The 25,277-nt window shown below is 51.9% G+C and overlaps 1 protein-coding gene across 1 annotated transcript in view; it reads right to left on the bottom strand.

The window, feature by feature from the left end:
* RNF220 (ring finger protein 220) overlaps positions 1–25,277 on the bottom strand; it is a 200,511-nt gene that overhangs the window by 6,163 nt on the left and 169,071 nt on the right. Inside the window, exons 3-11 of the mRNA XM_012722250.1 lie at positions 20,850–20,895; positions 17,212–17,313; positions 12,341–12,383; positions 9,255–9,298; positions 8,704–8,836; positions 646–742; positions 382–468; positions 200–255; positions 7–85 (exon numbers count right to left, since the gene is read on the bottom strand). Of these exons, the coding sequence (XP_012577704.1) occupies positions 7–85; positions 200–255; positions 382–468; positions 646–742; positions 8,704–8,836; positions 9,255–9,298; positions 12,341–12,383; positions 17,212–17,313; positions 20,850–20,895 (687 nt within the window). The remainder of the gene's footprint in view (positions 1–6; positions 86–199; positions 256–381; positions 469–645; positions 743–8,703; positions 8,837–9,254; positions 9,299–12,340; positions 12,384–17,211; positions 17,314–20,849; positions 20,896–25,277) is intronic.

Below are 25,277 nucleotides of genomic sequence, written 5' to 3'. Positions count from 1 at the left end.
ACTCACTTCTCAATGTCACTGTTCTTGCAAGTCTTCTGCATGGCTTCCTGCTTGCTGCTCTCACCGTTGCTGGTAGATGGCATCTCTGCTGGGACAGAGAGGCAACTCATACTCTGGCCAGACTGGGCTTGAGTCAGTCACCACCACCCAAGAGGTGTCTCCTTCTCCCATACTGCTCCTGACCTGAGTAAGAACTCACCGTCACTGGCCCATTTAGAGAACTCAGGTGTGATGCGTGTGCTGGGAGGGCCGCCACTACAAGGAAGGAAGGAGGAAGAACAAGATGAGCTCCAGCAGGCAGGACAGGCCCGAGGGTGGTTAACCCCTGCCCTGGGCTTGCCTTGCCTCCACCCACCCAACCAAGCTTCTTCCCACACTTGCTTTAGGACTGCACCCCGCAGTGCCTCTCTCTCCTTGGCTTCACCAGGCTCCTCGCCTGTGCAGGGGATGACGTCAGCTTCCGTGTATCTGGCACCGTGGTCAAGGACAATGCATCTGAGTTTGTGGGAGGCCACGAGAGCTGAATCCTTGGAAGGGCTTCCCTGGCCACAGTGTGGGCACACCGGCCAGGGACGCTAGCTACTTTGCTAATTCCCGTTAGCCTTCCCCATCAGCCCAGCCTTGCCCACAATGCCCCAAGGATACTGGGGCTTTCCGTACTCCAGCGTGTCATCCCCATCCACGTCCAAGTCCGCATCACTGTCCGGGTTCTCTTTGCCGCTGCACATGACAAAGCCAGAGCCTGTGGGAAACAGGAAGTGAGGGTGGCCAGGGGTCAACCAGACTAGGTTAAGGGTGCCCTTTCTGTCACCTCTAGGTAGGGGGTTATGTTTTATATTTAAGTGCTCTCGACCCGCCATTTCAGCCTGCACAGTTCATCCTTTTCTGCCACTGCCTGTTGCTGCACGTGGTTTCTGCTATGCACTGGCCCACTCATTCACTGTATCAGGTCCTCAGAAGATGCCTAGTCCAGGCCTCCTGTCTACCTATCTTCCAGATTTAGGCCACCCTTACCCAGAACTGAGACACTCACTGTCATATGGTCCAGCCTGTCAAGTCCATCAGAAGAGAACAGGCTGGCTAAGGCCAGTCACAGCCATACAGCAGGACCCCCCAGCCAATGTCCTGATTTTGGCCGCTAGGTCCTTGCCAGCAAAAACACCAGGCAGCTGTTCAAATATTTGGTGTCTGAAGCACCCGACATTAATTATTCATCTCCACCTTACTCAGCCCAGATTCCTGGACAAGTGTAGTTATAAAGGGATTAGAAAGGGACAGATGAGGGAGGACAGGCATGCACACCTGCTTCTCAAAGCAGTCTGTGAAGGCCACCAGGCCTGGCAGAGGCAGGGCCAGGCAGGCAGCGACCCCACCCAGTAATACGGGGCACAGCCGCAGGCAGACTCTTGGCCAACGGGAAGGCCGAGCTGCTGAAGTCAGGCCCATGCGGCCACTTGCCATGTGGTGTCTCTGACGCACACCCTTCCTGTCAGACCTGGGTCAGGGGCCACAAAGTTGCTTCTCCCTCTCCACGCCTGCTTTTTCCTACTGGTCTTAGACCTGCTTTCACGAGTCAGTACAGCGCCTTGCCAGGGACAAAAAGAGACATAAGTAGAATCAGCAAGGAAAAAGTAGAATCAGCAAGGAAATCTTTGAAAAGATGAGGAAGAAACTCAGTCTTGTCCACTTCTTCTACTCAGGTTACTCTGGGTAACTATCTGATAATGGGTCCTCATTGCCGCCTGCCTGTCCTTTCATCCAGCTTGCTTACTACCAAGTTTTGATCTTTCTTTTTTTTTTTCTGGCTCCCTAACTGTCTGTGGCTCCCATTGCATGCACCATCAAATCTGCTCCTCTGGGCTGATCCTATGTCTCTACCTCATTCCTTTCCTCACGTCACTCCACGAGCCCCGTGCACAGACCTCTGCACGGCAAACACAACCCACTGTGGCCTGCTGATAAAGGCCTTTGCTTATGCTGGTCACTTTATTCATTCCACCTGGAATGTTCCTTCTCTTTCAAGCCCAATTTGAAAGCACTATCTTCCTGAACCTTTCCTCGTCTCACCTCCAATTTGATCTCACAAAGTGCCATCCGTCCCAAAGGAAAGTAGCAGCAGGGAAAGAAAGAGGCTGGGCATGACTGAGGCTCTACCCTGCTCCTGACAGTCCTCATTCGCCCTCCACACTGAGGCACCAACAAACTCAAGGCAGCAGGCAGGTCAGTAGCAGGGCCATTAAGCTGAGAAAACACCAAGTTACAGCTCTGTCTCCTGTTCACGGCCAGGTGTCCTGACAAGCAATTCCTGTAGTGTGTGTGAGTGGCACCTCTATAAACCCTCTGACAGTTTGGGAGACAAACTCCGCCATCAATCAGAATGTAGCTATCAGGTTCACTTACAGCCTGGACCCCCGAGCCCTGCCAAGCATCCCCCTCCCCCCAGATGCACGAAGCTCGCAGTCAGCCTTGCATCCTCGGCTCAGCCTGACCCTACCCTGCTTCTGGGTGGGCAAAGAAGACAGCGGACAACCCTGGTATCACTCCTTTGTCCAGTATGGTTCCCACGAGAAAACAGGCACCCCAAAGCCCCAGCTTCTCAACATATCAAGGAGCCCTTGGCCGGAAGTCCTATCCTTTGCAGCTCTACTGCCTGGCAAGCCTGGGCCAGGATTCATACTCCAGAGGAAGATCGCTGTCTACTCTGCCAAATCCTGCATGTTTTCTCATGTTCCATGTCTTTGTTCCTCCTGGTGTCTCTGCTTAGAATTGTCTCCCTTCTTGTCATCAAAGCAAATGCCTGCTCCATCTGCAAGCGTTTCTCAGCTCAGCCATGTGTTCCACGCTAACCTGCAGTGCCTGCCCGCAGCAGCTGCTCACCAAGTATTCCTGAATGAACCCTCGCCTCACATTCTTTTAACCTCTACTAAGCACACTGTTGAAGACACATGCTTCTAAGATCTGATCCCTAGCCTCAATCCCTTCTCCGGGGATTTCTACGCAGGTGCCCACCTGCTCCTTGATCCAGCCTTCCTTGTAACTCCTACATCCTATGTGTTAACATGTACTGTTGTTATTCCTCACCAGACTGAAACTTAGGTCTGACTGCTGTGAATGTAGTGTCAGCCAGCAGAGCAGTCTGGGCCCTCAGCAAGCGCCACACCCCATGTGCCAGCAGTAACGGCTGCGCATGCAGCTCTCTTCTGTTAGCATCTGGGGGCCCTGTGCCAGAAGGAAGACTGTGGCCCAATAAGCTGGTGGCTGCAGAAACTCCTCAGGATGAAACCTGCTCCTCTGACCAGCTGGGCAGCCACCTTCTGCTCCTCTGACCAGCCAGGTAGGATGATGAGCACGACACATCTTTTTCCGCCAAGGAAAAGGCGTGTCTGTCTCTATTTTATACACTGTACTCTGACCCTGACCCCAACCTCCCAGCAGACAGATGTTGGGAATCTCTCCCTACCCCCACAGGTGTTCAGCACAGGTTGCTCCTGCCAATTTTACTCTTGCGCTATCCCAGCCAGCTCCAACCTCTTTCCCAGCACATTAAACTTTATTTTCTTAATGAAATGTCACTTGCTGACTTCTGGCAGAATCATAATAAAAAGAAACGGCCATAAAGCCGGTTTATGCAGACCGCGCCCCCGCCAGCTTTGCCCCTCCTGCTTTGAGAGCAAGATTCCCCCAGTCATTTTATGTTCTCAGCTGCTGGAAGATCCCAAGCCAGTACTCAAAGGCAAGATGGCACAGAGAGCTCCTTTCCAAGCCTCTGCTCCGCTTCCATGTAGCTGTGGGGGTAGCAGGCAAGCTGCCTCTCCTGCTGCTGCTATCAGGCCGCCCAGACCTCCTGGACAACCCCTGTGGTCACCACGGTGGTCCCCTTGTGCTGGCTTGGCCCCACCTTAAGGTGACATAAAGGGCTGACTGCCACCCACAGACCAACTAGGCCTGATCATGACGCTGAGCAATTGGGGGCCCTGCCTGAGGGGGGAGTGTAGTGTGAAAAACCCCTTCCCTCCAAGTGACTGCCTAGTGATAAGGGAGAGGGCTAAGTGCAGAAATGATAAGCATATCTAAATTTTATAAAAACCACCCCTCTCCCATAAACTCATTTCTTCCTGGAGAAAAATAGGGGGAAAAAAATCAGTGTTAATTTAATCAATTGATCAGATGATCGATTGAGAAACTGGAGATGCCTGTTTACTGGGGGCAGAGATGTCCTGGAACCTGAAACCACAAAAGAGGAGCCATCGATCTCCTCACCTGCTGCTCCCAACAAAACTAAAGCTCAGGGAGAAAAGAGAGTCTTGGGGTTCTCCTGAGGCCTGTGCTCTCCAAAGGCAGGGGGGCACGGACAGCAGTTTCCGGAGAGTTTTACACTGGAATTAGTTACAGATGCAGTTACGGTGTCTTGTGTAAACGCCATCGATTGGGGAGCTGACAGTCTGGGGAGCTGCGATGCGGGACAATCAATCGGCCTGCAGTGTCACCTGCCACCTCGCTGAACAGTTGACAATGCAATTATCCAGTGTGGAGGCAGGGAGTTGGCGTGTGTCAAACGCACTTAGCCACTTTCCGGGCCTCCTCGATAACGCGTTTCACTGCCTCACGTCAGGAGAGACGCATACAGACAGACACCGTTTAAAACCATTGATACTTGCGCCTTCTGCCTGCACTCCCTCTGTCCCTGCCTAACAATTGTGTTCCAAAAGGCGATTAAATCCCGTCAGTTGCCACAGGGGACAGAGGTGCCTTGCTCCTTGCCACCTCTCCTCACCCCTCCCACCAAGCAAGTCGTAACTAAAGGTGGAAAGCGGTGGAAAACAGCAGCCTAGCTCTCTCCACTCCCAGGACTGTCTCACCAGCAGTCGCTGTCCCAGAGCTGTCACTGACTGGACCAGGCAACAGGATAGCACAGGGGCACATTTCTAGTCTCTGGGGGTTCCATCTTCTAGGAAACAATGCACCAGAGGAGGTGGCAGCTAGTGCAAGGCCCATTTCTTTGTGCCGTTGGACTTAACTGCCCTGACTCATAATCTGCTAGTTAAGAAGAGATCTGTTCCAAAGCTGCCCGGATGTCCTCTCCATGACATCGCATCTCATCCTGGGTACTTGGAACCAGCCTCTGTCTAAGAAGGGCGCTTGCAAAATGTAGTTTGTATGCAGAGGTCCTGCACCGCTGGCCAGCGGTGCCTCCCTTCTCCCTCCTGCCCACCTGCTTGAGTCAAAGGGGCTCCGTGCTGGATTCCAGCAACAGTTGCCCTCCAGAGGTCAAAGGTATAGCTACAGACACGGTCCACTTCCTGTGTAGCCCCCTGGGAAATTTCTCCATCTTGTCACTCACAGCCCCATCACAACACTGTCACCTACTGAAACCAACCATTCCCATGCAAGCTCCAGCCTGTCCCTTTCCAAAAGACATGTTCCAGAGCCCTCCCTGGTGGTGCAATGGGTTGGAACACACCACTATGAAGCTAGCCACAGCTGCTTCAGCACGAGTTCGATCCTGGCCAGGGAGGCGACCATGAAGTGACCACGTGGCGCAGCAGACCTCTCCTGTCTCACCCGCTGCTCCCCTTAGCAGTGTGCTTCGCCAATCTGCCTGTTCTGTTCCCCACTCTGTCTCTGGTGAACCTTCTCACCACCCTTGCACCTCTGTGTGCATAAATCTTAACTAACAAAAGATGTACTCCCTAAATCCAGCTGGGTGAACTGCCACAGGGGAGTGATCAGAACTTCTTCAGGACCCAAGAGTGGGAGGTAGGAAATGAGGAAAGGTATAAATCATCCATCACAGGCCTCCCCTCTGACTACAGGTAGCAGCAGGTCTGTCCCAGTGGCTGTGTAATTAAGGTTTCCTCGGCCGGCCTCTCTGGTCTAGAGGCCCCTCATCCTGCTAGCATGATGCCTTAGTTTTTCCCTACTAACTGTTGAGCTCTTCTGTAAAACATCCTAGGGGATGTTGCTTAAATACTAGCTGTGTGTGCTGCCCCTTTATGCAGTTACAACACCTGACATCTTTCACAGGGTTGGGAAGGCCAGAGTGTTTCCTAGGTACTGAGAATTCCTTCCAACTACTCTCTTAATATCTTCATCTATTTCCTTTAGTCTCTTAAAGCTCTAGTTCCAGGTGGCCCTATCACAGTGCTTACCTGTTCTGTCTGCTCCTTTATTTTGTCCTAGAATGCTATTCTAAGCGCTTGTAGGCCTGAGCTCCCTGTCTCGAGGTCTCCTGCTCAGTAGTAAACCATCTCCAAGGTCTGTTCCCCTCAGTCGAGTTGTCTCCACCCAAACTCGTTTGTTCAGGGCCTCCGCAGCAGACTGCATTTACCGTAACTCATCTGTCCCCTCAGACCAGCTCCCACTGGAACAGGTGGGAAGCTTTGCTGAAGATGACGAAGGGGCTCCCATCTGGGAGGAGGGGTAGGGGATGATCGGATATAGGAACTTATCTGCAATTCTTCAATTCTTTCATATCTAACAGGGACAGCAATCTCTGCTCTGTCAGCACGCACAGGGCAGCTTAAATGGGCCTCACTGCTCGCCTGCTCGTCCTGCCTCTGCTCCCTCTCTCTGAAGTCGGCTGGGCAGCTTCTTCAGCCGGTGTTATCACTCCCTCTAACCGGTCTTGGCAGGCAATCTAATTCCTCCTGAAAAGGTCACCGCCATTTTAACTGCCTTTCAATCACATTAAGCACGCACTACCCGGTTTGTGGCCCAGCCCGCCCGGCGGGCGATCAATGCGCTGCACTGACACCAGTCCCTGGCAGGGCCACACCCAGCCCCCTCAGAGTTAGGGCCTATTGGACCCGGCCAGGGAGGGTAGACTGACAGATGGTCGGTCTCTGCAGACAGGGTTCTGGGGGCAGAGGCAGTCAGGATCAGCCAGGGCCTCCTTTTGATAGCTCCCCCACCGAGGAGCCTCAGCCTCCTCCGCTCCGCTGCACCCCGCTCTCTGCCTTGTGGCCCCCGCTGATCTTGCTGTAAAACAGTCTTTCAAGTCTGCCTGTCTTTTGACTGCACTAAGCTGTTTAAGAGGCGGCAGCAGCTTCTATCAGGAAAGCTGGAGCAATTCTCTGCAGATAAAGGCACCTCCAGCCCCTGTTCCCTCTTCAAGTCTCACTCTCATTCTCGCTCTCCAAATCACTCAAAGAAAAGCCCCCTTTGAACTCCCCTCAGGAATTCTTGAAAGGAACAACCTCACAGAGTAAACACTCAGGGAAAACTGACACCCGCCCAGGGCCTAAGAGCCCCCGAGGCCCTACTCTGCAACTGCATCCCAGCACAGGGGGGAAATACTTTGTCACATCAGCAGACCCTATGCAGCTTTATCTCCCTTGAGCCCTGTCTGGTGCCCAAAAGCCACCAGGTCCAGTTCTGTGGCAAGAAGCCTGACTAGGAAGTTGCCACAGCAATGGAAGATGTGCGTATCTGCAGCCTCCACACAGCCTCCTGGAACTGAGCCGGCACGAGCTGCCACAAGACACCTGTGTGCACAATTCACGGTGTCCACACTCTAAAGCTCCAGGATAGGACTGGAGTAAGGCGGCAGACGAACACGCTCCAGCTCCGGCTCAGGAAAACAGTTTGTCTGACTGACCTTCCGAGTCTGCACTCTAGCTTACCCCAAACATGGTTAATGGGAGAGAAGCCCGCAGAACAATGTGCCGCCTGTGTTCATAGTCCCTTCGTGTGGCTAGTCTTCATGGAACAGCACCCAAGGGAACCCTCCTGGAACTAGCCTGAGTAGTATGGCCCCAAGGAGACAAACACCCTCTTCTCGACTGCTGTGCGATTCCCCAGGGACAGGACACAGCAGCAGTCCCAGGGGTGTTGCTCAGAGAACGGAGGCAGATGGGAAGCAGACTGGCTCACTTAATGACCACAAGCTGCAGTGCCAGCTGTGCTTGTGCACTGAAAAGGAGAAGGGCTGGAGGCTGCGAGCAGACAGCTCCTCTCCTGGCCAAGGCAAGGACTTTGATAAGAGGACCCTGACCCTGGGCACCCGGCCAGGCTGTTGCTGGACCTGGGGAGGATGGGGAACTTCCACTGGGCCATGCCTCCTGCCCCCAAGGAGCTGACCGAGGCCTGCAGACCTCTCTGCAGCAACTGTGGAGGGCCCAAGGGATGTAGGGAGCAGCTGGGCCCAGGTCCCTCTTGCTTCAGGGCAGAGGGCGCCTGGGGAGAAGGGATGGGATCAGAGCTAAAATTAGATTCACCAGAGAAGCTCATGGGAGGTCAAATTTTGCCATAACTCACTCTCTCCTCTGTAACTGATTTCCCTGACATGGGGCTGAGGAGGAGGAGGAAAATCCAATGTGTCTGCCTGGAAGCCCTCAGGGCCCCCAGTGCTGGAGGTGTACAGCAGGTTGCTGGATTCTCATTTATCAGCCTTAAGAGGGATGGAGTGATAAATGCATAACCGTCCCTTTAATATTTTATGCAGGTGCTAACGCGGCTTGGCTGTCACCTTCAATGCATCACCCGAGGCTGAGAGCCCCCCTCGTCACTCCTAGCTTGCAGCCTCACAATTCCATTTCCCCACCCAAATACATCCATTTTAATATGCACATCACAGGCAGGCGGCACGGTCACAAAGGAGCCGCCAGCAGCAGTTTCCACGTGGTGGAATGGATGACCAGCGACCAGCCACCAGCCCTGGTCTCTCATCTCCTAACACACGGGCTAGGGGTCAGCTGCTTGTACCTCGGAAGCCACCTTCCAGGAGAGTGGTAGCCCGTATCCGCTTCTGCCCGCACCACTCATACTCCTCAAAGCGGGTGCTGTTCTCATGCTCGATGTCCACGGTATCATCCTCAGCCATGCAGGAGCCTTCCCTCTGTGAAGAGCACAGCAGGATCGTGTGGGTCCCAGGCCACCCCTACCCGCTCCCCAGGGCGTGCCAGGAAGGCACAGTCCTAGTCCCAGCTGTGATGTGCCAGGTGGGCCCAGCTCTAGGGCTCCTTTGGCCACAGACCTGGGCCTCTTCCCAATAATTTTTCATGGAGCCCCAAGGGAGAGGTGGGAGAATGAAAGCAAAGGAAGAAGGCAAAGAGAGGAAGAATCTGTGGAGACCAGAGACCCCAGTAGCCCACAGATCCGGGGGCAGTCAGCAGCTAGTTTGAGGGGAACAGAAGGGGAGGGAAAGGAGTGGGAGTAGCTGGCGATGGCCCCTCTACCTTAGAAAGGCAGTGCTCCACATGCCTACTCATCTCCTGCTCCGATCCTGCCAGGGGGCGGCTGCACAGGGGACATACCTGCCCTTCATCTTGCTTCCTCCGTTTCATTTTCCCAATCCGAGCTGCATGAAGAAACCGAAAATAAAGAAGAGGTGGTCACTGTAGCACCCAAGGTCCCAGTGGAGCTGACACATCCTGACCCCCTGCCAGACATTAGCCCTTCAGTTCAGTGCCTGGCTTGGCCTTCATTATACAGCACCTTCTGCTCCTCGGGGCCTGGTCTTGCCAAGAGCACCAGGGAGATTGCTGCTAGTCTGGCCAAATGTCCTCTCTGGTAACAGCTGGTTATCCCTACCTGGCTGGAATACTCAGTGAGTCCAATGAACAAAGACACTTCATGTCTTCCAAGAAGTCTAAGACCATGGGCTCTTTTGGTGTCGAGAAACACAACTTTAGAGAACATCTCTTAGCTAGAATCCAAGATTCCCCCAGAAGCCCGATATGGCCTGATGTTCATTCATCAGCTGACTTCCTTTTGTTCCTGGGCCAAGAGCCCTGAAGTAGTTGTTAAGATCTTACCTATAATCATCCCGGGAAGAATTTCTCCTATGCCCTCTGATCCCATTTTACAGAAGAGGAGATTGAGGCCCAGTCATAAAGGTATAGAGGGTTTGAGTCAGAGTACCTTGAGAGCACAGCCTTTACTGTGTTTACCCAAACCTGTTCCATCATTTCTAATCAGTGCAGTGGGGCTGGCAGACTCTGGAGGCAGAGGGTTGCCTGCCACACTGTCCCGCAGGGGGCTCAATTCCAAAGTGCACACTGCAAGCCCACAGCACTGCTAATTAATGCTGAGAGATGCAATCATTTCTAATTAGCTCACTAATCCCTCTCTGCAACCCTCCTGTCACCGAAGCAGGAAGGGGTCAAAACAAGGGACTCTGTTCCCTTGAGCCCCTCCCTAGATGTAACAGCAGGAGCAAAGCTAGCCACTCTGAGACCAGATTAATGTTGGGGGGTGGGGAAGCTAGCCTAGGAGGGAAAGGCTACTCTAAGGCTAGGTGGGACATTCTCATGGATACTGACCCTGGTGGAAAACCCATGAATGCAGTTTCGGAAGGGGGACGAACGTAACAGGTGAGACAGAATAATTCTCTAAAATTACATTTTAGAGCTTCAACTGTGTTAGGTTCAGAGTCAAGTACATTATACTAGATAGCTCAATTAATTCGATATCTTGAATCTAGGTTGCCATATTCATGTTAATAGATGAACAAACTCAGAGGAAAAAACTCAAAGAGATCAAGGCACTTGTTCACAAAGTTAAAAAGTAGCAAAAACAGGATAGGAAACCAGGCCTAACCCATAGCCTGCAATGCTCTCCTGTCCTAAGAGCCCCTGACTGGTCAGTATCAACAAAGACTGATCCTGTAAGTGTGCTAGAACAGGGAGAATATGCCTGTGTTCCCACTCCTACTGTGGAGGGCTTGAGGCAGAGAGCTATGTTACTTGTAAAATTGTAAAACAGGAAAGCCACCATTCCATCAGGACTGGCATGGAGGTCTGAGAAACCTTGGTCCGTAGGCTGATCCATCTCTTAACTTCCTGTGTTCTCACTAGAGAAGATGTGATTATATTCTAGTGCTCCACTTGATTTTATCAACAAAAATCTAGGTTCTTTTCCTTTGACTACCCTAGGCCTTGGAATACCAGGCTTGAGATATCCCGACTCTCTGGAGCCAGGGCTGGTGGAGAGGCATCTAGTTATCAGAAAGGCAAAGGAGCCTACGAGTTTAGGAGACCTGATGGAGTAGTGCACCAACACAGATTCCGTACCTACCCTGCTTAGTGTCAGAGGGATTGCCTCCTTCATAAGCAGGGGTCTATAAGCGGACATCGTTTGATAACTGAATAAGGAAGTGAATCTTACAGAATTACAGAAGGAGAAGACCCTGGATGCTCTCCTGTGCAGGCCATCCAGGATAGAAGACCCCTTGTAGTCCCAGGGAAGCTCCTAATGTATTGCATGTCACCTGGGAAGCCTCAGCCAAGCAAAGCAGGTTTGTTTTTTTTCTCACAATCCGAGCCATGAACTAAACTTACAAAAATGAGTTTGGGGGGAGGATGTGCTCCTTACTTAAGAGACTACCTCTGAATAGGAAAAGTCAAGTATTTGCCAAGGAGGTAGTGTGGCATGGCTGGAGAAGCACAGGCTTTGGAGAGAAACTGGTTTAAATCATTTCTCAGTTACACCCCAGCTGTGTGACTTCAATTAAAGCAGCTTCACTTCTTTCAGCCTCAGTTTCCTTATCTATGTATGTAGCACTTTCCTTTCAAGAGATGTTATGATGATACTTAACATGGTGCCAACCCATAATGAAATATGTTCCCTTTCCCTGACAGGGGTCCAGTCTGGCAGCAGAAACCAAGAGGCAGGAGCTGGCCATCTTGAACCACCATGGCCTCAATCACCTGCTGGCCAGAGACCCTAAGTCCCTTCAACCAACCCCCAGATATATCACGCCCTAGTCAGTACAAAAAAGCTAGGATCATTCAATTGTGTTCAGTAAATAGAAATGCTCCAGAGGTTTGAATCCAAAAAGGGGTGGGGGGGGCAGGTAGTGCATACACGATGTGCTTTCAGAGAAGGCCTCTAAGAGCTGTCGAGCCCACGCTGATCACCTTTGTGAAATGTGGGCCGACTAACTCAAAGAGCCCTAGGATGAGTTAGTTCCTGTTGCCGTGGGAACTCCAGATCTCTTTGCATTGTCAAGTCTCAGCAGAGAGGCTGTATTCACACTACTGGGCACTGATTAAAAACTGGAAGAAAAACATTCACAGCACCCTGCCGGCTTGTACAGTGAGGACCCAGCAGTTTGCAAATTCAAAGCTCTGCTCCCGAGTGGAATTGTATAGCTTGTTTCTCATTCTCTGGCACTTATTGCCCCCCCGGGGCTCTTCAAGGCCTTTAAAGAGGCGTGGGCATGAGCTGGGAACCATAACCTCCATTAGACAGACGGGGAAACTGAGGGCGGCGGCGCTGTAACCGTGAAGATGCCGAGGGGCCCCCAAATCGAAGAAACCCACGCAAGCCAGGAGCTGCAGGCAGCGAGGGAGGGAGGAGGCCGGGGGTGGGGCGGAAGGAGGGGCCGAGCAAGACTCACCATTCAGTCGCGTCTGCCGGTTGGCTCGCACTCGCAAGAAGGTCTGGAAGAAGATCCCCGGCAGATGCAAAAAAATAGGAGAGGGTGTCAGGCGCGGCCTGGAGTCCTAGCCCCCACCCCCATCACGGACCCCAGTGCAGGCCTGCCCCGCCCCAAACAGCCCGTAAACAAACCTACTTCCTCCCTCCTGCCGGCCCCCCTGCTCCGCCGGCCGCTCCGGGCCCTCGGCATAGCCGCCGGGGGCTGCTCTAACGGGACCCCGCGGCCACCGCGCGTTTCCGCCCCAGCCTCAGCCCCAGGCACTCGGGGCCCCGCGGCCGCCCGGCCGGCGAGGGCGGCGATGCGGGCGGATTCCCCCCGGCTGCCCGGCGGCGGCGGCACTTAGCTCCCAGCGGCGGCGGCGGCCATGTTGGCCCTGATCACGTGACCTGCCGCCGTCGCGCGCCGGGGGTGAAAGTTCACCAAACGGGGGGCGGCCGGACCGGGACCAGGAAACAGCTGCTCCTACTCCGGTAGCAGCCGGCTGGGACTGATCCGGGGTCCCTCCCACTTTCCGGTCTTTCTACCCGTCCCAACTAAAGCGTGGTCCTTTCACCCCACGCCCCCTCCCGGTGCAGGGCTCCTCTGGCCCTAGAGCCCCGGCTCGCTAGAGCAGCGGTGCAGAGGCTGGCGCTGGGCTGTGGAAGAGGCATCGGATTTCCCCCATGGTGATTTCTTTGTACATAATGACTGTGCTGCCTGTTCCCCCAACTCCGCCAGGGCCTCAGCCCCTGGCTTTTCAGCAGCCTTGTTACTGAAGGGTTCCTAACATTTCAGCTGTTTATCCATACTACTGAATTCGACAGCCATCAAACAGGAGCATTCATCTTTGATCTCAATTCTTTATTTTATTTTATTTATGCATACAGAAATGGGGTACAGGCCAGAAGTGCAGGGAAGGCAAGAGGATTCGCCAGAAACAGTGGGGAGCAGAAAAGGCAAATTGAGGAAATACACTGCTGAGAGGAGCAGTGGGTGAGACAGGAGAGTCATCTCTTATAACCTGCGCCATGTGGGTCAGCTCCGGGGTGGGAATTGAACTTGCACTGAAGCAGCCACACAGCTTGGCTTAGTTAAGCAGTGCAGCGCTCTACCTGCTGCGCCACCAGGGAGAGTTCCTGATTTCACCTACCAGCTCAGGTGTGCCCACGTCTGAAAACAGCGTCATTCATGACCCCACTCTCCTTCATTCCTCTAGATCCAAGAGTCTACCTTTAAAGTTCTCTTAAATCTTCTCATCTCCACCTTGTTGTATTTCTTACTCATCCTTCCAGACCTAACTGAAAACTTTTAATTTCGTTAGAGTACTTCCATCTTTACCCCCATTATAGCTCATAACCATTATTGCCCCTCTGACACTGCAAAACTATCTGTAGCTCTTTGAGCATTCTGCTCTGGATTCTGGATTAGATTATCCTTCAGGCCTCTATTCCCTCTGCTTGGTTACTGATGCTCTCTTTCAGGACCCTGGGAAGGCTTCACTTTCCCCTCAATAGTTGGGTTAGTTGCCAACTCTGGGCTTCCAAAGCTCTTTGGCTTCACTTCTTGGGAGGTAGGCTATCTCTATCAAGTTACCCAGCACAAGGCCTAGCATTCAGGAGGGTAGGAAGATATTTATGAAGGAAGCCCCCAAGCCCAGTGCAGGGCTAGGAAACTAAGATTCAGGTTCAGACAGACTCAAGTGCAGTTCTGACTCCTACTCATAATTTATGTGTTTTTTAGAAAAGTCATTCCCACCCCCAAACCCCCAAAGACCTTAAATTCCTTAGTAACTAACAGGGACTGATTAATCCTAGTGTGAACAATTGTTATGAGGGCACAATGAAGCAATGGTTAAGAATGTTAGGTAACCTAGCAGTGGCTAAGTAAATGGGAATCCAAAGCAAAAACCAACACTTCCTCCTTTCAAGGCCAAGTTCTATGATTTAAAAAAAAAAAAAAAAAAGCCTAACTTAATTGAACAACTACTACATGCTAGACATTGCATAAAGATCAGTGGATGGAGGGCCTTCCTGGTGGCACATGGGTTAAAGATACAGTGCTATCAAGCTATCACCAGCCACTGCAACAAGAGTTCAATTTCTGGCCAGGGAGCTGACCCACACGGAGCGCAGACCTCTCCTATCTTTCCTGTTGCTTGCCTCAACAGTGTATTTCAGTAGATTCGCATGCTGTGCTCTCCACTCTGTCCTGTGGTGAATCCTCTCACTCCCCCCCCACCCTCTTCTCTGGCTTATACCCCAATTCTTGTATGCATGAGTAAATAAATCTTTTTAAAAAAAAGATCAGGGGGGCCCTCCCTTGTGGCGCAGCGGGTTAAAGCACTGCACTAAGAAGCTTAGGCCACTTCCACATGAGTTCGATTCCTGCCTGCCCTGGAGGAGATCCACATGGCATGGCAGACCTCTCCTGACCCGCCCACTGCTCCCCTCAGCAGTGTAATTCATTGATCTGCCTGTTCTGCTCCCCACTCTGTCTCTGGTGAATCCTCTCACCCTCCGCATCTCTGGTCTGTACCCCAGTTCTATATGAATAAATAAATAAATCTTAAAAAAAGAAAAAAAGATCAGGGGATGGGTTAGCTACTCTACTGGGTTACTCTCCAGCTTCACCTCCTACCATTTCTCCTTGTGTTTTACTTTTTAACAAAACTGAACTGAACATATCATTCTGTGCTATACTATAGTGCCCTTTGCATGTAGTGTTACCTTGATCTAGAATAACCTTTCTTCCTGTCCAACAAAGTAAATTACTATTTATTCTCTGAAACCCTGGTCAGTCGCAATCTCCACTGTACTATGCTAGAAAATCATTTATATTCCTGCCTGGACTATAATTATTTACTTGCAAATCTAACTCCTTGAAGGTATGGAAATGGGGCTGAGTGAGTACTAGACAAATGTCTGAATAAAGCAAGCGAATGTCTGAATAAAGCAAGCGAGTAAAGAAGGCTAATATAAGGTCCTTTTGGAAGAAGCCAAGTCTAATGTGGGAGTCAGCTCATTGTGATAGAGACATATATGACCATCCTCTGCAGCGCCTCCTAATAGCGGCATTTTCTCACCCCTTGGTAATGGGTTAGTTTTGTGCCTTGCTTTGGCTTTTCCAAGTGACGTGTGAGTTTCAGAGACTAGGTCTCAAGAAATCTTGCAGCGCTGGCCTTCTCCCTCTTGGTATGACACTACTTTGTAATGGGAGCAAGGAAGACACTGTAATCTACTGGAGGATGAAGCCACATGGCTGAGAAACTGGGCCCTCTAAACTCCCAGACACATGGTGATGTCGTTTTGGACTTTCCACCCGAGCCAACCCTCTAGCTGAATGAAATATATGAGTGAGGAAATAGCCAGTCAACCCGTAGACTCACAAGAAATAATTTAAATTGTGTTAGACTGTAAAGTTATGAAATGGTTTGCTATACATCAATAGAAAAGGAAACTCACCTAAGTAGGTGATAGAAATATAGGATAGGGATAATATACAGGATATACAGGGTCATGAGAAGTGCTTCCTGGAGATGATGGTATTTAGGCAGACATTTGAAGGATAAATAGGAATTTGATAAGGTAATGTCAAATAGGCCCATTAGAAGAAACAGAATGTAAAGAATTGCATAGCCAGGGATTGTCTGCATGAATTTTATGAGCATACAGGTTGAATCTAAATCTAGGAAGGCCTCTGTGCCATGCCAGAGCATACCACGCCTTTGCATGATGGTAACTCTTCCTAGTTCAACAGACGGTGGAGGCTGAATGCTGAGTCGAGAGGATGGGCTTTGAAGGCAGCGCTCTGTTTTCTCCTTTGGAGTGAACTGTCTGGGATAGAGCTTGTCTCCCTCTCAGACCAGAATTCCTTAGGGCTAGGTCACTGCTCCTCCAAAACAGGCTAGTCTGGGTGAGGGCACTGTCTTAGAGCCCAGACTCAGCTGTCTCCTACCAGGGTTTGTGAGAGCTGGGATCCCTCTCCAGGGGTGGCACTTTGGACCATGTAAAGGCATCCTGCAGGAGGTGCCAGTGGGGACTAGTGTCCAGCCCACATCTGGTACTTCACCCTCCAAACTCTGCACCTGGATACCAGGCTGCACCAGCTGAAAGGAAAGGGTGCCCAGAGAGAACACCTCTGCTTCTAACAAAGGCCAGGTGTGTTGGCAGCCACCCTGTTCTCTAGCGCGGAAGTCCCTGCTGCCTTGTCTTCCTGTCTTGGATCAGGGCTGCTGAGTCAGGGCTGTGCTTCCCCTTTCCCAGAGCAGACCTGTTGCCATTTCGACAAATGTTCCTTGGAGCAGGACTTGGTTTTCTTTCATCGGCTTGGAGCTCTTCAAGGTAGGACTAACTTTCCTATGACAGAAGCGACTAGGGGAAGTTCTTTCTCTTTCCTACCACAAAGAAGGCCCATATAGTTCTAGGAACCTAATCTTGGTGCCACCCTCCACCCCATTCCCATATTTAAGGATTATGTGACCAAGCCACTCACAGTCAACATCAAGCCCTAATACCAGGGCTTGATAGGACTGAATAGTTAACTTGCTCAAGTGTTGCTGATTTTGAAATTTGAAGTCCTCAGGTGATTCTGGGTTAGGTCTCTAAGTCCCTCATGAAACCAAAGCACCAGAAAACCTCCTGATGGATGGGATGTTTCAGAGATGCTTGAACCATGGGTAACCTTGGCATCTCTCCCTATCTAACCACACAGGGCCCATTCCATGACACATGTGCCCGTGAAGTTTCATTAGAGGCTCTAGACACAGAACCAAACCCAGTTTGGAGGGGAGAGGAGGAGTCAGTACTAGGCGTGACCTCTAGGCTCTCACGCCCACCCCAGCCTCTCCTCACCTGGTATCTGTCTGAGTGGTGCAGATCATCCGTGGCAGACGAGTGTGGCGAAGCTGTTGGAGACTCTCCTTCCCTCTTGATGGAAGCAGACAACAGGAGGGACTGGAAGAAGAAAAAGGGCATGTGATCTCCAGTGGAATGAGACCTCCAGTTGGTCCCCTAGAGTTCCTGGTTCTGGGAGCTCTTGGGAGACAGGCAGAGAAAAGGCGGGCAGAAGAATACAAGGGCCGGCCGCTCCTAAGACCCTGAAAGCCTGTGGTTAGGCCTTGGGATGTGGCTGAGGGAGAGGGAGGCTTGATGCTAAGGATGGGTAAAGACCCCTACCAGGAGGTCCAAACCCCCAAGACCCCAGTAAATCTCTGGCGAGGCAGACTCCCAGCCCTCCCACAGTGGGCTAAGAGGATACATGCTTTGTTCTCCCTTAGTGAGCAGAGACTCTGGGACCCCCCTGAAGGGTCGGGGGTAAAGCTACAAACCTGGCCTGGCCCTAATATAGGCTGATGGCAGCTCCGCTATGGAGACAGTAAATTAAATAGTATGTATGAGTTTCCTGAGTGTAGCTAGGGATGTATGCTGGGTCCATTTATCCCCTCGCGGCGAGGATGACCCCAGCAAAAACCCCAGCCAGACTAATCCCCCCATGTCAATCCTGCACGGCCTCTTCTACATACGCCTGCAGTTTAGATTAATAAACTGTCTGCTTCAAATTGTGTGTGAGCACCACAATTCTAAATACCACATGGCACATTCAGCCTGCTCTTGCCGGCTCTTGCCAAGGCCTGTTCAGCTGCAAACTGGGGGCCTGGAGACCTGAAAGCAATCCATACTCCCCCAGCCCCCACCTCCTCCAGCCTGCACAGCGCTGAGGCGGAAGCATGCAATTCCCTAGGAGGCCTCCCCAGCCTAGAAAACCATGCCAAATCGCCAGTGACAGCCCAAAGAAAGCAATTTGGGAAAGATGGAGCAGCCATTTATCCTTCATCTCCGACTGAGCCTTAGGATGTGACCCGCATGCGGTGGCCACGCCGCACATCCTCAGGCAGGGCCCGGAAGGGAGGGTGGCTGTTTATCTGGGGGGCTAGCTGACTTGGCCTCAGGGAGTCAGGAAGAGGCTGAGAAGGGCCTGGGTGGGACTGCCTGTGCGCGAAGCCTCCTTTACCCACCCAGGCTCAATGGGAAGTCTAGTGGGTCTGGGCCCTGGCTCGGAAAGAGGTGGGTTTTTAGGCAAGATCTTTCTCCTCTGGTTCCAAGGAGGATGCGGAGGAGAAAAAACAACGTGGACACCCTTTCTTCCACTCCCTACCCCCGACAAGAAAGCTCACATGCTTGCGCTTTTTCCCCCCTCTCTCATTCGCTCTCGGTTAGAAGCCCTGAGAGGCCTCAGCATTACACCTGGGGCAAGCGGAATAAAAAAAGGTCACTGGCGCTTTTTAAACATGGACCAAAAAGCAGTAAAATGTGTTTTGAAAAAAAAATCCCGGCATTAAATCATGACTTTTTGCCTGGCTCTTCGCCTCATTAAAAGTGGCCTTTTGGAAGGTAAAATTATCATTGTAAGCGATAAGATCTTTAAGAAAATAATTCACGGCTTCTTCACCCTTTAATATGATAGCCGCCACCGGCTAATTTTTTTCTTAATGGCAACGAGGCCATCAATCTTGTCTAAGGTGGCCTCACCCTCCCCTCCTCCTCCCTCCCTCTTCCTCCTTGTCCTCTCAGTCTCTTACTTGAACCTTCTACCTCGGGCCTCTTCCCTATGACCTGCTTCCCTAAAGCCTACTTCAAAGCAGAGGCTGGACCTGCAAGTGGTCAACTTTGGGGATGTGACCGCATCTTTGGAATTGAGTGAGCAGAGGCCCTTGTCTCTGCATCTGATCTATATTCCTGAGTTGGTGGCTGCAGGGATCTGTGAGAGTTTAACACTGCCCAGGTGTGTGTGCATCTGTGTATGCGGGAAACTAGGTATGGATGCAGGCTGTCTGTCTTCCCATGGAGGCCTCACTGGAATCCAATCCCAACTCTGTCAGCTTGCTCAGATGTCAGTGGTTGTGGTGGCTAAGTTGGCAGCTTGTCCATGACACACCTTCTTTAACCACAACAGTAAATGTAGGAGGCTGGGTCAAGCTAAGCGAATGTGGGTCCCACATCTGAGTCCACAGCTGCCTGGCACTACCTACCTTTTCTCTTTAGGCCTGGAAAGGTTTGCTTCCAGGGCCAGGGCCTGTACCAGTCCAAGGCTGGGCTACCTTCCCTGTCTGTCTTCAGTACAGCTTGCTGAAATTGAACTCTTTCCTGAATGAAGGTAGATTTTAGATTTACCGTCTAAAATGAATGAGATGAATGAGAGAGAAGGGGTGAAAAAAGCTCATGTGCGAGCTTTCTTGTTGGGGGGCAGGGAGTGGAGGAAAGGGTGTCCGCATTGTTTTCCTTCCTCAGCATCCTCCTTGGAACCAGAGGAGAAAGACCTTGCCTAAGTCTAAAAACCCTAGGGGATTGCATCAGCCCAGCAGGGGTAATCCTTGCCACTCTGGCTCCTTTTCCCAAAAGTGCTCTCTCAGAGGTCACCAGTGACTTCTAAATATAATGGTCTTCTTCTCCAGCTTTTCTTTATTTGCCTCTACTTCCCATATACTTGGGGACATGTTTCCCCTTGGGATACATACTCTCCTGCCCCTCTCATAATTCGGGTTATTCTTCCTCTGCCCCTCCCCTGGCTTCTGTACTTTATTTTGATCCCCCTCCCCCAATACAGGATTCCTCCAGATTGTCTCCTTTGAGTTTGCTTTAGTCTGGCCATACACTCTCTTGACTGATTTTATCCATTCCCAAAGCTTCAGTGCTTACTCCTTACGCCCTATAGAAAGGTTTAAGGATCCTTGCCTTTATGAGCCATTGTGAGAATTTATAAGAAAGGAGGCACCTTATACCAACGGGTAGGTGCGGGGGTCATTCAGTGAGTAAGGGTATATTTTCTGCCCCATGTCCTCCCACCCCACAAATCATCACCTTTGGGGAAGCAGAACCACCTGCCTCTGTAGCCACCTATGGGAGTTCTTGGTACAAATGACACCAGTGTGCTGAGGCCTCTCTGGTCCCTCTAGTCACATGCCTTTCATTTTTCCTTTCTCCATCTGATGCTTTCAAGCCTCTCTTCCATACTGTCCGTTCAGACAAGCAGACTTTCCTCCCAAATGAGCCCAGCATCCTCTCTGGGTCCCTGTTCCCCTCAGGATCACACACATATGCGCATGCATGCACACACACTCACTCCATGGTCTGGCTTCAAAGTCTAAACTGTGTCTTGACCTGAATTCCTATATTTCCCCCTTCTATTATAGCTCACCTTCCTCTTTCGATTTTCCTCAGTCTTAGTGTTTGGGTCTAGCTTGCCCCCAGGTCACACCCTCTCCTGACTGGAGGAAGAGGAAGTCATGTAAGTGTACCCTTACTCACATTCAGACACCACACTCTCTCTCTCTCTCTCTCTCTCTCTCTCTCTCTCAAGGTACTGGGCAGCTCTAGGCCTAAGCCTACAGATAGCTAAGGAGCCAGAAAGAGCTCCTTTCCCTCAAGAGGAATCAGTTCTCAGTGGGCCTAGGGTAGGAAGGCAGTAGGAAAACACGTAATTGGCCACCTACCTTGGGGGTACCTGGAGTCATGGCATCCTTCAGAAGGGAATTTTTGCTGCCAAGAAAGAAGAGAAGAGGGTGACTATTCCACTTGCTGCCCAGGCACATAAGGGGGGAGTAGCAAGAAGAGAGAAGGCGTAGCCAGCACAGCCAAGCTCAGCTCAGCTCCACCCAGCTCAGCGAACCCCTGCTGGCCCTGCCTCGCTCAGCCTCCACCAGAGGCCCAGGATCAGAGCTGGTTCCTAGGAGTGGGGTACTGAACCTAAGCGTGGCAGGCTCCTCTGTGGGCCTGAGGAAAGGGACTTTACCTGACTCCCCACATCCTCCCGGAGGATTCTGCCTGTCTTGGATGCCCCCTCCCCTCCACTCCCTGTCTCCAGTCTGCTCTTAGCTCCTGTGGGACTGGGGTGATAGAGCTGACATGGCTCTTGTCAATTCTCCCTCCAACATGCTGCAAACTGCGTTAGGCCAGAAATGATCTCCCCCTGATTCAATTTGTCAGCCCCAGGCCCTCTGGCATCGGGCGCGGCAGGCGGGCGGGAGCTGGGCCCTGAAATATGGTGGGCGGCTCAGAGAAGGCGGGGGCGGGGGCGGGAGGTGATGGATGGGCTGTGGGGGAGGCGAGGACTGTGTTTAATAACAAAATTGGTATGCAAGGCCACATCCCATGCTAAGCATGAGTGATCCAGAGCCACAAAGTATTACAAATCCCCGCTAAACAGATGCTGACAATGGAACAAGACGTATCAAATCAGATCCACTTCAGAAACATTAATATCCCTGTTCCTGTCCCTCCCTCCCTGTCGCCCCCACTATACTCACCACATCTGTGCTCACACATGCACTCATACACTCACACAAATACATGCACGCGGAGGTGCTGGCTGGTACCTGCACCGGGGGCACACACAGCCCACCCATCTCGGGTCCCCGCACAAACACGCATGCAAGCTGTACAGGTGGAGCACCCCCACAGAGCTGTCATAAAGCACAAAAGACACTGACACACACCCAAGGCAGCAAGGGGTGCATACAGACTCACCGATGAATACACAGGGAACACCCACATGGGTGCACAGGCACCCACAGTTAGACACAGATGTGCCCAATGTGAGTAAAGCCATAGGCAGATTCGATAAGGTAGTAGTCCTCACCTGGGAGCAGACTTTTGCTACTGGCATCTAGTGGATAGAGGATATTAACCATGCTACAATGTCTCGGACAACCCCTCACAACACAGAATTATCTGTCCCAGAATGTCAATACCGCTGAGGTTGAGAAACCCTAGTACAAAGGCAGATACACACAAATCCATCATCTCCCCATCATTCAGTCAACAATTGTGCACCTGTAGGGGCTCACGCTGGGAGCTCAGGCATGCGCAGGTGCAGGGTCCAACCTAAGACATATCCATGGACACTCATGGCAGTTACCCAGACCTGGATGCAATGCTCAGGCACCCGCACTCACATAGACACACATACAGACAGAACACTTGCACTGACACACGTACAGGCACGCATGCACCCACAAATGCAGATGACTGAGGTCACACACCCACACAGACACAACCACAGCACAGGAGCCTCCCGGCTCAGCAGCAGGGTGAGGCTGAAGTCTGAGAGTGGAAACAGCTGTCTGCCTGTCCAGTCACATGTGGCGTGGCACAGACTGGAAGGACAGTCAGTCCAGGCTCCCTTCAATCACATTTTCTCATAAATGGCCCTAGCATTGCTGATCAGTGTCGGGCTCTGAACTAGGCACTGTGGCTGCAGAGAGGTAGCCCTGCAGAGAGGAGCAATTAACTAGTTATTTTGATCATTCCTTCCAAATTTCACTCACTCAGTATGGACTGACATCACCACCGTGTGGGGCATGATACCTGGACCGACAGGTACAGAAATGAGGCATCCACTACATTATCTTGTTCTCTTTGGCCCTTTGGACTAAGAGCTGAATATTATCTCAGTGGGATCAGGTTGGAAGAGAAAAGAATGAACAATTACTGTGCATGCATGTGCTAGGTTGCTTCACAGGTATAACCTCAGTCTTCACAAATACTTTGCAAAGTTGACCAGCAGAGGTTAAGCAACACCTCTATGCTCACATAGTCCACGCAGGGCCTGGAATTTGATTGAGTTCATGCCTGGACCATTCAAAGTGTTGCACTTCAATCTCTATGCTGCCTCCCTAAAGATACCTGGGGATCAGGAAGGAGAATAGAGTTGTGAGTTCTGTTTCCTTTTCCACTTTGGGAAGCATCCAACTGATTCTGATGTTAGCTTACTCTGCTGGCAAACAAATGGTTTCTGTTCAGCCTCTCTCTTTGCCGATCCTCTGGATTTTCCCCTAGCAATCCTCTTCCTTTCCCCAACCTCCCAGGTTGGACTGTATTTACTCTAGACTCCCCCTTTTTCTGAACAAGCGCCCCTTGACCTACTGTACCTTTCCTCCAACAACCTGATCACCTCCAAGTATACCTGGTCCCTCAGAGACCGAGGAGACTGGGGATAGCCCCCCTTGGAGAGACCTGAACCCTGGAGCTGCAGGCATCAGGCCCCTGCCTGCCCAAACTCCCTGCCTCCGGTCGGTCGGTCCCTCCATGTTTGCACAGCCTGCCCCCCAACGATTTCCTCCCTTCTCAGTCACTCGCTGCCTAGTGATCCATGGGTTTTAAATTATAACTGGGACCCAGGAAACGCGTTCCTAAGTACAATATTCATGGGCTGGGCTGACACTTTTAATTAAGGTGATTTACACTGAATTATCCTTGGAAATAAAGAAATGGTGTGCTGCCCGGGAATAAACCATCATCACCAGCCGCCTTTGTAAGTTACACTTCGTTTTAATCTATTTGGGGAATTGTTTATCTAGTTCATTACCCAACCAAACACCGAGGCCAGCCTTAAATAAGGCTTAAGTAGGGATGGGGGCAGTGCCATCTCCACCCCCTGCCTCTCCTTCAGAGTCACCCAGCCTCCCCCTAGCCCGTCAGTACACATCCAGGCTCCACCCCATCACAAGCCCAGTGCAATCTGAGGCTTAGCACACCCACAGCTCTGTCTCCTCTTTTCCTCGATACTTGCTTCGCTGCCTTCATCACCCTTCCAGTCACTCAAGCCAGAATGCTCCCCCTAGCAGGTACCCCACTATTAATCAGCTCAGAGTAACCAGCTTCCCCCCTCATGCCTTGGTTACTCATAGCCTTTTCCATTTGCTCTGCCGCTGCTGTTGTCCCAGGTCAGCCTTATCATGTGTCCCCTAGACCCCGCTCAACACCTCACGTCCTCCTGTTTCTAGCCCCAATTCACGTTCCCTGCTGGCCTCCAGGGGATTCTCCTGTGGCTCAGCTCACCAATTTTCTAATTCCCCCTGACATCAGGACAACCCCCTTGGCCCTGAAGGCCCTCTCCAGTCAGTCCTCACTCTCACTTTGCCCTCTTTGTTCTCACCAGCCACACACCCCGGTTTCTTGGAGCCCTTCAGGATAGAGAAGGGGAAAGGAAGGAGGGGGGGAGGGAAGGAGAGTGGGCATAGCTGCTGAGCTGGGAAGTAAAAATGCTTTGACAAGTGTAAGTGCTTTGCCACCGGGTGTTCTGACTCTTTCCTGGAAGAGCCTGTGGGAATGAGCACCGTGAAAGTGGTCCTTTCAGTGTGTGCACACGCCTGTGTGTGTGTGTTGTGTAAGGCTATGTGTTGGGGTGGGGTATATGCGCACACGCCTTTATATTTGGATGCACCTTTGGGCCTGTGTCTTTTGACAACCAGCCAACTCTAGTTTGGATAACTTAGGAGCTGGCTCCGCTAACAGAGGGGCAGGGAGAGCTGGGTGGCAAACGCGGGAAGAGAAGGGAGCTAGTTCGGGAGGAGAGGAGAGAAGGGAGAGGATCAAGGAGGATGCAGCTAACGTGGTTGGGTGAGGGGGCAGGAGCCACAGGACGCGTGCCATGCATGGGGGATGCCCTGCCTCATTTGCGGTCTGCCCAGAACTCTCTGAGTGACGCAGACGCAGACGTGACTTTACTCTCCTGCAGGAGTCAGTTTCCCCATCTGCGAAACGGTTGATCAAGACCCCACAGTTCGGCGAGCTGACGGCAGGGGGAGGAGGAGCCTGGAGCCTCAGCGCCCGGGTGCCCCGTCTTTGCTCAGCCTCCTCGCGCGCCTCCGGCCTCACAGAGAGAGGCAGGGGCGGGGCAAGGGCAGCCGCGGCTGGGGCCCGCCCCGCGCCACCCGGGCACGCGGGCGCCGTCAGCCCGGAGGGAGCTGACACGCTCCTTGGGAATTTATCACGCACCCAATTACAATGTTAATTGGCAAGTTCCTGAAATCAATTAATTCGCAAATTTTTTCCAATTAAAAACCCAGATAAATCACGAGGGCGGCGGCGGGCCGGTCCAGCCCGCAGTCCGGTGGGCTCGGCGGCCGTGGGGAGGGGAG

The sequence above is a fragment of the Condylura cristata genome, unplaced genomic scaffold, assembly GCF_000260355.1.
Source record: "Condylura cristata isolate star-nosed mole 26May11 unplaced genomic scaffold, ConCri1.0 scaffold00008, whole genome shotgun sequence".
Lineage (NCBI taxonomy): Eukaryota > Metazoa > Chordata > Mammalia > Eulipotyphla > Talpidae > Condylura > Condylura cristata.
This window is presented reverse-complemented; position numbering and strand designations above follow the sequence as displayed.